This window comes from Anopheles arabiensis, chromosome 3 (assembly GCF_016920715.1).
Source record: "Anopheles arabiensis isolate DONGOLA chromosome 3, AaraD3, whole genome shotgun sequence".
NCBI classification, from domain to species: domain Eukaryota; kingdom Metazoa; phylum Arthropoda; class Insecta; order Diptera; family Culicidae; genus Anopheles; species Anopheles arabiensis.
Genome location: NC_053518.1, coordinates 33,770,841 through 33,784,055, shown reverse-complemented (window position 1 = coordinate 33,784,055; position 13,215 = coordinate 33,770,841). Strand labels below are relative to the sequence as shown.

The following is a 13,215-nucleotide window of genomic DNA, read 5'->3' as shown; positions in this document are numbered from 1 at the left end:
TTGCATGGCTGGGGCAGAGCATACAATGGCGCGGGAAACGTGGGCAGGCCGCAGGTTTGGCCCCTGGCGCAGGTCCGCGCCATTTGTTGTCTATTTGAACCCACCGGGCGGGAAGAAGCAGAGAGGGCTGCATGAGTGGCAAACGCTTTAATATCTCTCGCGTAACTCTTTTGCTCTCTCTCTCTCTCTCTATTTATTCAGTTTGAGAGCGTCAGGAACTCAGCACGGTTGTGCATCGAAAAGCGACAACAACAAAAAACAAGGTGTGTGTGTGTGGAGGGAAGACACGGTGGAATTTAACTCGGTGTGCCTAAGGTCTGCGCAAAGGTCTGCAAAGGTGTGTCACGCCAGCTCCAACCAACACAGCAGAACACACCTCTAGACGATGAGCGAGCTCCGTGTTTAAAATTCTCACTCCGTTTGACGGCCCAACCGGCGCGATCCGCGATCAGTATCGTAGTTTCCAGAAATCTGTAAATCCCTAGCGCATACACACATTCGCTCCGGCAGATCTCCGCCAGTCGGTAAATCCATCAGCTGGTCCGTTACAAGCGATCCCAAGATCCCCATTCAAATGCAAAGCATCAATACTTATTCGGGCCTTTTTCTTCACACATACCTACGAACTGGGGGTTCTATGCACGATCCCGCATCCCATACACAGCGCTCCCTGAGAAAGGAAGGGCTCTGGAGAAGCAAAGCGAAGAGACGAAAAGGAACATAAATCACGCTCAAGACCCATCATCACGTCGCACAGTGAGATCTCTTCAGAGCAATGGGTGGACCTTCGGTGATTTAGGTTTCACTTTTCTCGATTTTTTATGGATCGTTTGCCTACTTTTATGATTTGGATGAACTACAGATGACGATTTGGACATATAGATGGCACCACTGTACCAAAACATTGTGGACGATACGTGTAGCATAATATTTGATGTTATTTATCATTCGAATTATTGTATGAATTGTGCTATGAACGAAAATTCGTAAAAGAAGAAAAACCCTTAAAAAGTAGTTGTTTTGCCGATTTTAAAAGTTTGTTTTGGTATAATTGAAATTCAAGCAAATAAACTCTTAAATATTTCATATCTAATAAGAACTTCTCAAATTATTCCAATTCAAATTGGCATCTTACTCCAACTAATGGATCGAAATAGATGAAATTTTGAATTTTTACCAAGTAATTATCCTAAATTCAGTAAATCCACTTGCGTTTTAAATATTGGGAAATAAAATTATAAGTTATATGTCCACCCAAATACTATCGTGCGTCGACACGATGTCGATGGAGTAGCGCTAGGGATTAAAAGAAAGACATACAAGGCAGATCGGACAAAACGATTTCATTATTCCCGCGATGCGCTACTGCACATCTTTTCCAGCCTGGAGCAAAACCAGCTCAGAGCTTGAAAGCGTGGGCATGTGGGAACCACACAATCAGCTGTAAACAAAGATCACTCACCGCCGGGTGGCACTCAAACAACCGTGTAGCGTACGGTGAGTGCAGCATGGAATTAGATTTTCTCTCACGATCGCGTGTGCGTTTGCGAAGATCCAACCACGATCTCTAGTGGGATGGAATTCCCACTTGTTGGTTGGTGCTCCCCACCACAACATGGACGGGGGATTTTTATTGGAGAGATCGCGTGTACAGTCACGGAGATCGTGTCAAGTGCAGTAAGATGGACAAACACATCTACTGTGTATGCAACACTCAAACAAGTTGTTGTACGAATGAGAAATGTGCGTAAATCATATGAGGGAATTACATTGCAAAATTGAATTACGAAAGAAACGCTTCGAATCTTTCGTGTAGTATAAGTGTAGTATTCATTAAAATGACGAGCATATTAACACTCATTCTTGGTTAATTTCAAGCATGCCAACAATTTCCTGTCACCATTTCTTCTGCCCCTTGCTCTCCCGAATCCTCTCCTGGTCCTTCTCTCGACAGCTTGGAATGTGCAATAAAAGTAAAACAAGCCAGATCAAACATCAGCACCGAAAAATTCTCTCCCTCTATATGACTAATAGGCTTGCCGCCGCAGCAACAGCAGACGACGAATGTATCCGAACGAACAAACGGCATCATTCTTCGTCGCTCCGTTCGGTCTGAGATTCACGCACGCAACAAGTCGGCGCTGCCTCTACCCGAGATTGCTTACAGCTGACGTAACGCATACGTGTGCGCAGACATTAGAGATCGAGAAAGACCGCGACCGCGGACAGTCAAGCAGGGAGGACACGCACGGTTCCCCGATGTCATCGTACATGCATGTCGTGTGCTCCGTGCAGTTAAAAGGAACCCATTTAGAAAAAGGGGGCAAAACGAAGAGTCCGAGAAAGTCCGAACAACCAACCACCACTGCCGGGGTTTTGATTGATGCCACCACTCTCTCTCTCTCTCTCTCATACTGTTTCATGTCGGAGGATGTGGCGCTTGTCAAAAACGTCCGTTCCTATGCGACGAATACATTACATCGGGTCGTGTTAAGATGCGCTTCTTCCCTGCTGACGTCCGGCACACGACAACAGTTTGAAACTGCTGCTGAATGTATCACTCAGTTTCGAGCATCAAATTGTATCGTTGTAAGACGAATAACTAGGAGGAGAAGGTTGCTAAATCGTTCCCAGCTGGAGCTGTTGCAAACAAGCTACTGAACAGTTCACTGACTACAGATGAGCAGGCAAATTAGAATCTCCACAAAGCCCGTTTGTGCTTCGGCGTGTATGATGCTACTGCATGATTAAAAACTATTTTGGACTCACTTATGGAGAAAACAAACCTAACTGCTGACTCTACTCTCCCAAAACCGGAAGATGAAAGGAAACTGACATAAAGGATTCACCTCCTCGGTACACATTGGGAGATGTTCTCGGGGCGGTGGCTTGGTAACAGTTTCTATTTTCGCACATCAAAAGGCTGTACGATTCAAAATCATCCTTCTGCTATATGCACACACATATAAACACAGTGAAAGACATGAATAAGGTACGCCCTCTGCCTACCACTGCGCCTGTCCGTACAGTCCTTTTTGGTCTCACCCAGTCAGGCTTTAGGTTTTTCATTTCCGCAAATCAATGTCGGTTCCATATTGCTTTCCCAAAACTAGGGGCATCGCTTTGTAGACAGATGCACACACTACACATCCAGTGTGATTTCCTTCCCGCTGATGGCTGGGTAGGAGCCAGCACACTTTCTCTCTGTCTCACCGGAGAGACCCTTTCTTCGACTCAAAAAAGCGATGGTTTGGTTTGCCATCAACTTCCGAACGGTTGCACATGCGAAAAGCATATGCTATAGAGCAAGCACAACATGGCTTACACCCCAGAAAGAATGACTTCCTGCTACACCACTTTTAACGTGATGGAATACATCAATCGTTCACAAAGCAAGAAGCACTCCAGGGTGGCGCGTGTGTCTTTTGCACAACACGCATATGCTGACTTTCAAGCACAGTAATATGCACACAGGAATTGCACACGCTGCAGGACGTCTTCGCCGAAGGCAATACGATATATCACGCTCAAATGTAGCTCCAGCCCAGGGCGCAGGTAGTTTACTGTGCCGTACAGCGAGTGGCCTCTAGTAACGGACAAAAGCATGCATTCTTTTGACGATTTGCACCAACCCAAAACAGTCTTTGAAAACTAGCGAAAACATGATGACAAATCGAAATGAAATGGGTTCACTATCAAGAATAGGAGTTGACGTGTGCAATTATGGTTTGTGTAAGGGAAACTCAACCAGAAATGAAAAGTGTGCATACAAGCACCACAAAGGTGCATTCATTATGCAGTTCTTCTGAAAGGATGTTGAAAGGCAGCAGAACACACATTTTAAGTAAAAGCTTCACTTCCAATCACAAACAAGTACAAAGGATTGTACATCCAAACAAGCTCCTATTTCTGAAGGCTTAACTCTTCCACACAAAACACCTCTGTGGAAGTTCCTCCCGGAGATGCCCAAAAACTGAAAACTCACATGCCTTGATCTTTCAAATCTCCCGCCGAGATCCTGACAAAATCTCGACTCGGCTGCTACTGATAGCTCATTTAATAAGCTTCCAGGCGTACATAGCTCACAGCGCACACACAGAAAAACGCCACACGACAAAACGGCCATCCGGCTCGCATTCATAATGAAAAGCCAACCAATTTACCCTAACGCTGTGTGTTGTCTCTGCGCGCGTTTCGCGACCGTCGCTGCCTCGGAATCGAAGAAACCCTGTGTAGTGTCTGTATGTTTCGTTGATTAAATTTCCTACCCCGTTTCCACACTCTCGTGGACATCGCCGGGGTTCGTTCCTGTGGTTTCGTTGCTGCCACACTGACGCCGCACAGAGGACACGCCGGCGCATGGTGCTTCTTTAACCCGGAAGCAGCAACTTGACCACTTGCTATAAACCACCGGACCCTCGGACCTGGACGTCTGGCCGATCTTTTCACTCGCTCAACACCCGCTCCCACCAACACGCTGCAAAAAAAAACGCGACCCCGCCACCGGATCTCTGCTGACCCCGAAGAGACGCAAAAGAAACCATAATTAATGAGTAAACGCTAGTTGCTACAACTATTACCAGAGTGCAATGGTGTACCATTCACACCAACACAAGTTGCTGTACCGAGTGGGAGTGGATGAAGCGGAGTGAAAGAGCAACACAAGGCACAAATCAAAAAATATCATGAAAAACTATACGCTCCCGGGCAATGTGATACCCGCTGGAAAGCAGGGAACAGCCGGAACGTACCGTACCTTGTGCTGCTTTTGCTTGTACGGTGCCCACTAGTTTGAGGTAGAACCTGTAACAATCAGCAGCGTACGGTAGCAACACAGTAGTAGAAGCAGCAGTAATAGTGGAGACAGCGACAGTTAAGTCTGTCCCATGCCCCGTCTGTCATGGCACACACTTCATTTTGACTCGTGCTGACGACAGCTCTGGACCACTCGGGTCGGGCCCGAAGGGCAAAGCAGAGGAGTGCGCTCGTCACACTGCCTTCGGTCGTCCGTTTTCATGCTTAAGTAGACGGACGCGGTCGAGCGCTCGTGGGAAGATGATTAAATTTCACTTTCAGTTTCTAATTAACAGCGTAAAAGCAATGGTCCCCCCGTCCGTAAGTCCTTCCTTTTTGTTCCATCTAATGCTTCTTCTAATTTCCAACACCATTGCACAGTGACGTGGTATAAGAGAGCACCTACAAAAAGAAAACATTTTGTTAGAACATAGTCAGCCAAATTCATTGGAACACACACACATACTCACGCTCATTTTCTAAAATATTTAACCTCGAGCCGTTTTGGGCAGCGGATAATTAAGTGGCTGCCAAACACGGACACAGCTGTTCCGCCACCGATGCGACAGTTGCCGGCGGCCGATCATGATCCTAATCCGCGTGTGTTTGCGCGAGCGCGCGCTCGCTTGCGTTTTACATTCTAGAGATGGAGAAACGTTGCTTCCGCCTACACACACACGAGGGTACTGTGCTACCGGGTAAGCAACAAGCGGGACGGACAATCTTTTCACGACCAGTAAGCGCACATCCCGTTCTTCAAGAGTAGCATCAAAATTAAACGAAAAAGAGGGAGGGAAAAACACCCCGCAAGCCAATTGCTAGTTCCCGCCAGCACACTGATTAATAGCCAAAGTGACCACCGACAGCCCCCCGGAGAACACAGGCATGGCATCGTTATAACGCGCGTGGCAAAGGAGAAAGAAGGAGCGGGAAACCGAAAGAAGCTCATCCAATTTCACCAAACCCCAACCAATAGCACACGCAGGGCGGGATGGATAGGAAGCGCGAGGGACGAAAAATCGGCCATTAAAAAATGGTGACAACATCCATAATCGCACTCCGACACCAATATAAACGCGCGCCCTCCGGGGGTGGCTGGTTTTGTGGGGTCGGCAGACGCATTCAGCATAAATTAACAGGTCAACCGCAAAACATGGTTGTTCTCGCACGATCATCTCACCGGCCGGACAGCCCGAAGACTGCCGGCGGGGATCGGGAGATCGGAAGGGGTGACACAAAAACCCAACCACGGGGCGCGGTGTGTGACGTTCCGAAGCTCAACAGGAAGAGGAAGCGGCACATGTCCGCACATCCGCCATCTGGCGCGTAAGCGGTGGCGACGACCACGGGGTAAAAAAGAGTGACATAAAACATAAACCTCCGACTGCTGGAACCGTGCGCGGAATGTGTCGATGTGTGTCGTCTGTCGTCTAACCGCCATAGCGGTGGTGGTTGGTAACAGATGGGTAAAGAAGCCGTCAAAGAATGGAAAGGAAGACACCATCGCCATTCGCACTAGCAACCGGAAACGGGTATCATTGTGCTGTTATTGGACCAAGAGAGCAATAAAGAGAGATAGTGTGTGCAGTGGTCGTTACATCGCACTCTATGGTCACGTGTAGCGACGAACAAGTGTCTGCCGAGTGTGTCCCTCCGTTCAATGCATTTGGCGTTTAGTGCGTTCGGGTGGTCCGAAGATGCAACATCCTTTCGATTTAATGCTAAAAATAAAGAAAGAAAGAACAAACGCTCCCAAAATAAGACCATTTGTCGTTGTGTTTGAATTAATCGGTTCCTTGAACTCACCGGGGGTTCGCAGAATGAAACATTTCCCATTTCACTCTAACCGGTGCATTCGAATTTATATGTCAATGCCCTGCGGTAAACTCGGTGCGCGGTAAGAATGTTACACCCGCAAACAAACAAAAAGAATTAAAAAAAAGACTGACAAATTTACATCCACCCCACACCCAACACACACACGGGGAGGACACGCATGCCACGGTGATTTCCTTCCGAAAACGCACAAGTCGCGCGCGGTTGCTATTTTAAACCCTCGCAGGCGACGACGACGACAACGAATGGAAATGTTTTCCTTCAACCTCCCCCGAATCTGACACCGAAATCCGAAATCCCAATCGCCCCACAATATCGGGATTTTGCACAGTGTGTGTGTGTGTGTTTGTGGTGTGTGTGCCGCAGTGCGGTCGCCGTCTAGCTGCAAAGAGTGGCATCAGATGCAAATGACAATTTTACACCCAATAAATCTCGCATTGCTTACTCCTTCATGGCCACCAACAAACCCGCTGCAACCGCCGGTATCGTAGCCGCTGAGAGATGTCGTTTAAGAAGGTTCGATTCTCCCCGCTGCTTCTCCAACAAGGACGGGAGTTCGCAACCGTCCAATTGTCGCCACCGTTCGCCATCGTTCGAGATCGTTGGTTTCAATTAAACCGGCCACAGCCGAAGCAGTTGCGCCAAACCACCACCTCCCGTGGTGGTTGACATTTACGTTGCTCCAATATTCAATCGATTCTTTTTGCTTCTTTTTTTTTGGTACGGCTGAAGGTACGATAAAGTTTTCGGGGGGTTTTAATTAGTTAAGGATCAACCGGCTAGGCGTGGTTTGCATTATGCTGACATTCGGAAGAATGGCTCTTGAACAAGTGGAGATTACTTCAATGCTTTCCGATGCGTTAAGACGAATCTTCTTATACAGTCGAAATGGAAGTTATTAAATTATCTTGGAATTCTTCTTTGTTTAATTCTGATTTTCTAAAGTACATTCAAGCGGAATGACTGACAATTGACACCATTTGATCCCCTACTGTTGTCCAGGGCGATGCCCAAACTTGGCCTACCCTTCGACAACATCAACTACAACTACCCAAACGGCACTGCGCTTGCAATTCATCTCGCTCGGCGTGTTATCCTCCCGATGTGCCATAAAACGTGCCATCCGTCTGCGCGTCCTTGAATGACCCTGCAATTGACATTAAATCGGGAAAGCTACTACCACCCTTCTGGGAGCGGGCGTTATAAAACTGCCGAAAACTAGTTATTACCGACAGACTGCGCTCAGCTACAATTCATAGGACAATGCGCGCTCCCGGATCGTGGAAGCGCCCCATAAACTAATACCACCTAGCCATACACCCGATAACACGGTGGCACTAAACATTGAAACGTATCTAACAAAGCGCAGGGGCACAAGAAATGGCAAAAAAGAAGTTCGGAGCTGTAGTTTAGTGCTGTTTCTAAAATGCTGGTGAAAAAAAGCTTCCCAGCGTAGGCTCGACGAGGTGGACACAGGGACGCAGCCCTTTTGTTGCTTTATGCTCTGCCGCTTTATGTACTCGGACATCGTTTGTTACAACGGAACCGTTGGCGTTTTTGGCGCTTTCGCTCGCTCCGTTCAAAATAAAGCATTTCTTATGACTCGGGCAATCACCCGGTCCGGTCGTAACCGGCAGCACAGTGTGTTTGAACTGTTCCCAACTAACGGCTCCCGGATACCCGGGGGTTAAGGAGTATGTGAAAAATTGTTTATATGCACTACACGTCCATAAAATTGGTTCAGCGTGCACCGAAGCGGCCGTCCGCTGTAGGAACGTACTCGAAAACAAAAAATCGAAAGAATCTGTTTAGCTTCCGGTCCCGGCAACGGGCCGTGAAGGAGAGGAAAATCTAAAACAATTCCTCCAAGCAGGCAGAACATAAAAAAGGCTGCACAATCGTTGCTGTCATCCGTGTTCTCGCTCTCCTTGCACTACTGCCGCAGCAGCAGCGGCGACTGAAATAATTGCACTAAAAAGTGACTTTTAAAAAATGTGTTTGGTAACGGCAGCGCACGAACAATCAGCAGTTGGTGAAACTGCCGTAAAAACCAGCGAGAGTTTGCTTTTGAAGTAGTTGTCCTACGCTTGGGTACACACAACACAGGCTGTCCGGTGCAGAATATTATGAATATTAACCGGGAGAAGTGCCGCAGTGAGCTTGATTCCTGGCTGTGTTGTACTACTTTTAAGCTATGGTTTTTGAACATCCGCAGCTAGTCCCAGACATTTGATCGGTGTATTTTGCAACGTTGATTGAGCTTTTCCCAGCAACAGGATAGAGGACCAATCCCTACAATATGATACAGCACTGTTCAATCCCGACCATTGTTTTGTTTACTTACGCACAACACTAGCGCACGTCGCCCGGATGTTCAATGTCTCTACCCAGCTCGTCACTTACCTAAAAGAATACAAGTAAAAAAGCAAACGATTAATATTGTGAAACTTGCACCACAAAGCGGACAGTTTGCACCTTGCTCTTGGCATAGCATCCGATCGCCGAACCACCGGCACCGTTTGCACATGGAGCTGATGAAGTACGAATAGCCCGACTCCTGCAGGCCGAGCGAAGCGATCGGCTGCTTCATGCACTCCTTGCACTTTTCCTTGCGAAACATGAACACATTGTCCAGCGTTTGAAATGCGTGCATGATGATTTTGCTTCGGTAAAATCACTCTACAAGAACAAATTTCCCAACATCAACCAGTGAAACATGAGCGGCTGCTGTGACTTAACGAATAAATGTTTAACCCAAAAAAAGGGGGGGGCATTCTTCTTAACGAAGCTGTCACACCGCCGCGACGAACTCTACTGTTGTTTACTTCAAAAACGTCGAAATGTCAATACCCGTCACAACTACTTATAAACGACGTCGTCAGCGAGGGAAATTCGCACCGATTTGGAAGCGCTAGCGAGCTAACAAAAACCGGTATTTGGTCTGCAAATGGAGTATTTTAACGTCTCTCCAATATTCTCTAGCGTGTACCCTTGTGATCACAAACTGAATATGGAATTAGGTTAGTTAAAAAAACCCTCAAAACACTTATTCCATTTCTTCTAGAAATTCGTTTTACATCTTTTTCCCTTTTACTTTCAGCCGAAAATCCCCCAAAATACACTGGCTAAGCTCGTGGTGAACCGGGTGGACCTAACATACGAAAATCCCATTATTGAATTACCCACCGTACTACCCCTGTTCCGCTGGTAAGTGAAATTAGCGAAATGCCAATCGTGCAACTAACAGCGCCGGCCATTTCCCACCAATAAACATGTGTTCTTTATTTACTCGGAGTTTTTTTTTTGTTCCAAGGGCATGAACCTTCCTTCTCCCGGTGGCAAATATGCGCCGAACCTAAAAGACCGCCACACAGCAGGCAGCAGCAACATCATGGAAAAGGAAAATCTTTCTCCCGTCGAACCTTCTGTATCCTTTTAACTGGTGGTGATTCTCCCTTCCCGCTTCTCCCTCAGCCAGTGCAAATTGTTGCGGTTGTTTGCAGAAAAGAAAAGCGCCGCGGCGTTGGGGGCGAGAAACAACCGAAAAAAAAGGAATCCACACAGACACAAATGGAGACTCCAGTGAATAAAATGCAACATTCAAAAACCAATCTACAGAATGTGCCCGGAGGATGCCCGGGCTGCCACGTGGTAGTGCTTCGTGCGAACCTCTGTCGTCCCCTCAATCCCGGCGGTGGCTTTCCCCGGGATTTGCCGTGCCTGGAAGTTGCTCTGTTTCTCGGGTCAGCATCATCAAGCCCTTAATTATTAAAATTAAATTTAATGAAAGGAATCATTTCTATTTGAATATTTCCAGCATTGGTGTGCTGGCGAGCCGTTTTGGTACGGGATCCTTGGAACACTCTTTACCCAGCGCGTTTTGCTATTCATTCGCATTTTGGATGGATTTGAATTGCAACGAAGAAACAATAACCGAATCTGAGGATTTTGCAGCGACTTGTTGGGGGGAGAATTGTGAGTATGTTTTAAAAAAGGAGAGCTCTTTAAAAGGACAGAAGTAGAGGGAAAAAACACTAAAATGCACTGAGTTATTACAGCTCTTCCCCAAGTCTTCAGAACAAAAGATGTTATAAGTTTTAGAGGGGGAAGAAATGGTCGGTAGACATCAAATTAATTGATCCGACGGTAGACACTGTCCCGGACATAATGGACAAGGCCATTTCAAAATCGAAAAGACGTGCTAGCTCAGCTTCAAATGATAATCAGGCTGCTGGAACCGCATTGACGCTTGTTATCGGTTACTTCATTTCCGTTCGGCGGATGGCGGTCACGGTTCTCATCAATCTTGGGCTTTTAGAATCGAGAGCAAGTAAAAAAAAGTGAAAGGTTCTGGACTCCTAGATACTGGCGGTATTAATGTACAGAAAAGTGACACCGATAATTGAATTCTTCAAATTTCCGGACCGACGCGCTTCAATTTCCCAAACTTCTTGTGCATGGGTTTCCCCATGCTTTGGGGACCTTGCGGGATGGGACGGATAGATCGGTGTCTCGGTACAAGAGTAGATCCCCCTTTTTGGTTTGCTCTAGACGAGATTGAACCGAGAGAAAAAGGCAATTTTTCATCTTTTTGTGTGTGTGTGCTGGCTATATTCGTTTATTTCTCTTTCGTCTATCAACCTTTGCCATCGTTAGCAAGTCCTTAAGGGTTTGGTTTTTTACTTCATTTTCTGCGAAAAACCTTTCTCTACGTTCTGTACACAGAAACAAGTTACGATTGGAGAGCGAAAGAATGTGATAAAAACGAGGTAATAAGTAGATACGGAATTTGTAGATCGAATCGTTCGCCTAAGTACTTCTGAGGACCATTGGAATACGCTGTAGAGCAGTTCGTCCACTTCGTCCGTGTGCATCGAGAAAAAGTGGGCAACCTGCATAAAAACCTCACATCGACACAACTTGATGGTTGTTTCTTTTTTGCTGTACACCCCACTATAGAACGACTCTTAAAAAACACAGGTAGACTGACTTTTCCATGGGATACCCATATCGTGTCGTGTCTGGCAAACATTTATCAGCCTGTACATTGGTCCCGCGTCAATTGTCGTCGTTCTCCCTTGTTTTGCTCCCCTGGTTGTAGAACGATATCATGTCACGATTTGGTGGTCCAAATTTGGAAAAGCCAAAGCGAAAACGAAAAAGTTTAATTGGGAAAGTTGTTGTTATTTGCTGGCAAGAAGAGCGTCAACTAGATTGCCCTTAACCGCGGGTACAAGGAGTTCTGGGGTGTGTTGCTCTATGGTCTGTTGCCACCTTTTTACACCTGGCTTTACGGCAAACGAAGGATGGAAGGTGATCCATATGTAAACCCCATCGATAGGAACAGTGAAGAATTAAGCGGATGATGTTTCCATTACACTACTATCACTGTCTGGGGCTAATCCTGTGCTAGGGCTTGATTTATTAACAACAGGGAGGGAAAAAACGAAGCTTGGCATCGGCGATTCCTTGGCATATTAGCACAGTGATGTCAAAGCATCCAGTTGGAATGGTTGATACTCGGACACTGTGATGGCTAATCTCTCTCGCACTCTGGAGCACATCCTGCAGCATCAGGAAGAGATTAAAATCGACATAATCCTCCAGACCCTATGCTCCAGATATCTCTGTACAAGGAATCAAAACTTAAAAGTCTGGGATACACACTGCTTCCAACTCCAAAATGAACTGCGTCGAAGGGAAAGAAGGCTTAAACCTAGCACTTATCGCTTACACTCTGGACAGAAATTCCAAACAATTCACATTTAATTTAAGGCATGAGTGCATCCACTTCCACTCCAGGCATTGAAGCAGTCAATGAGCCATTGCAGAAGAATTGAAATTGACATTTGCTTTGCTGGAATGGTATCGACAGAAGATGGTCCTGGGCACCTTCTCCAAACCCCGAAAGGATATTCCCCACCATGTTTCATGTTTTGTGCTGTGTCGGGTGTGTAGTTCGGGTTAAACCGATAAACCTAATTCCCGGCAAAAGGAGAAACGTTTGCATCTCGCATACGCAAAACTCCAGTCAACGTTCATTTGAGGTCAATTGAATTTAATTAAAATACGATTGAGTGCTACTGTAGAGCTTGGGACAGTGGAAATGAAATCGGTAAATAATGAAGGGGATAGAACTCAAACACACACACACACACACACTCGGTGACGTGTGTTGTAATTGGAGAAATGGAAAGAAAAACCGGCAAACAACTCAAGCCAACCCAGCCCCGTAAAGTGAACCCGCTTTTCCACTTACCATTTCGATTCTCGCTGTCAGCCGGCTTCATCTGGATCGGATGGTGCATCTGTGTTAGAGAAAAAGAAGAATAAGAAGAAAGACACACATTAGTGTTGAAGGGAGTAAATTCCCCCGCGCGGGGGGCAAGTGGGGTACACAAAAGGCAGTAGTAGTTGCGATGGCGGCTGCTGCCACAGGCCACCGATTGGCAGGATAATGGATATCTCCACCACTGGAGTCAGCAGCTTTATTGGCATGCTGTGTGCGTGTGTGTGTGTGCGTGTTTGTAAAGGAGCATAATAGTAGGGAAAGCACACTAAATACCCTAAGCAGTCACTAATTCG

At 46.5% G+C, this 13,215-nt stretch overlaps 1 protein-coding gene and 1 long non-coding RNA gene across 12 annotated transcripts in view; one reads left to right on the top strand and one right to left on the bottom strand.

Moving 5' to 3' along the window:
- Positions 1-13,215, bottom strand: part of LOC120901592 (CUGBP Elav-like family member 2) — a 293,066-nt gene that overhangs the window by 92,932 nt on the left and 186,919 nt on the right. For all 10 annotated transcript variants that reach the window (XM_040309653.1, XM_040309654.1, XM_040309655.1 and 7 more), the window contains one exon: positions 12,890-12,938. In XM_040309653.1, the coding sequence (XP_040165587.1) occupies positions 12,890-12,938 (49 nt within the window). The remainder of the gene's footprint in view (positions 1-12,889; positions 12,939-13,215) is intronic.
- On the top strand, positions 9,531-11,074 carry LOC120901594. 2 transcript variants are annotated; one of them, XR_005739309.1, is made up of 5 exons: positions 9,531-9,650; positions 9,731-9,837; positions 9,944-10,373; positions 10,448-10,605; positions 10,689-11,074. It is a non-coding gene; the product is annotated as an uncharacterized LOC120901594 (long non-coding RNA). The 2 variants fall into 2 exon arrangements; XR_005739308.1 differs by having other exon boundaries at positions 10,448-11,074.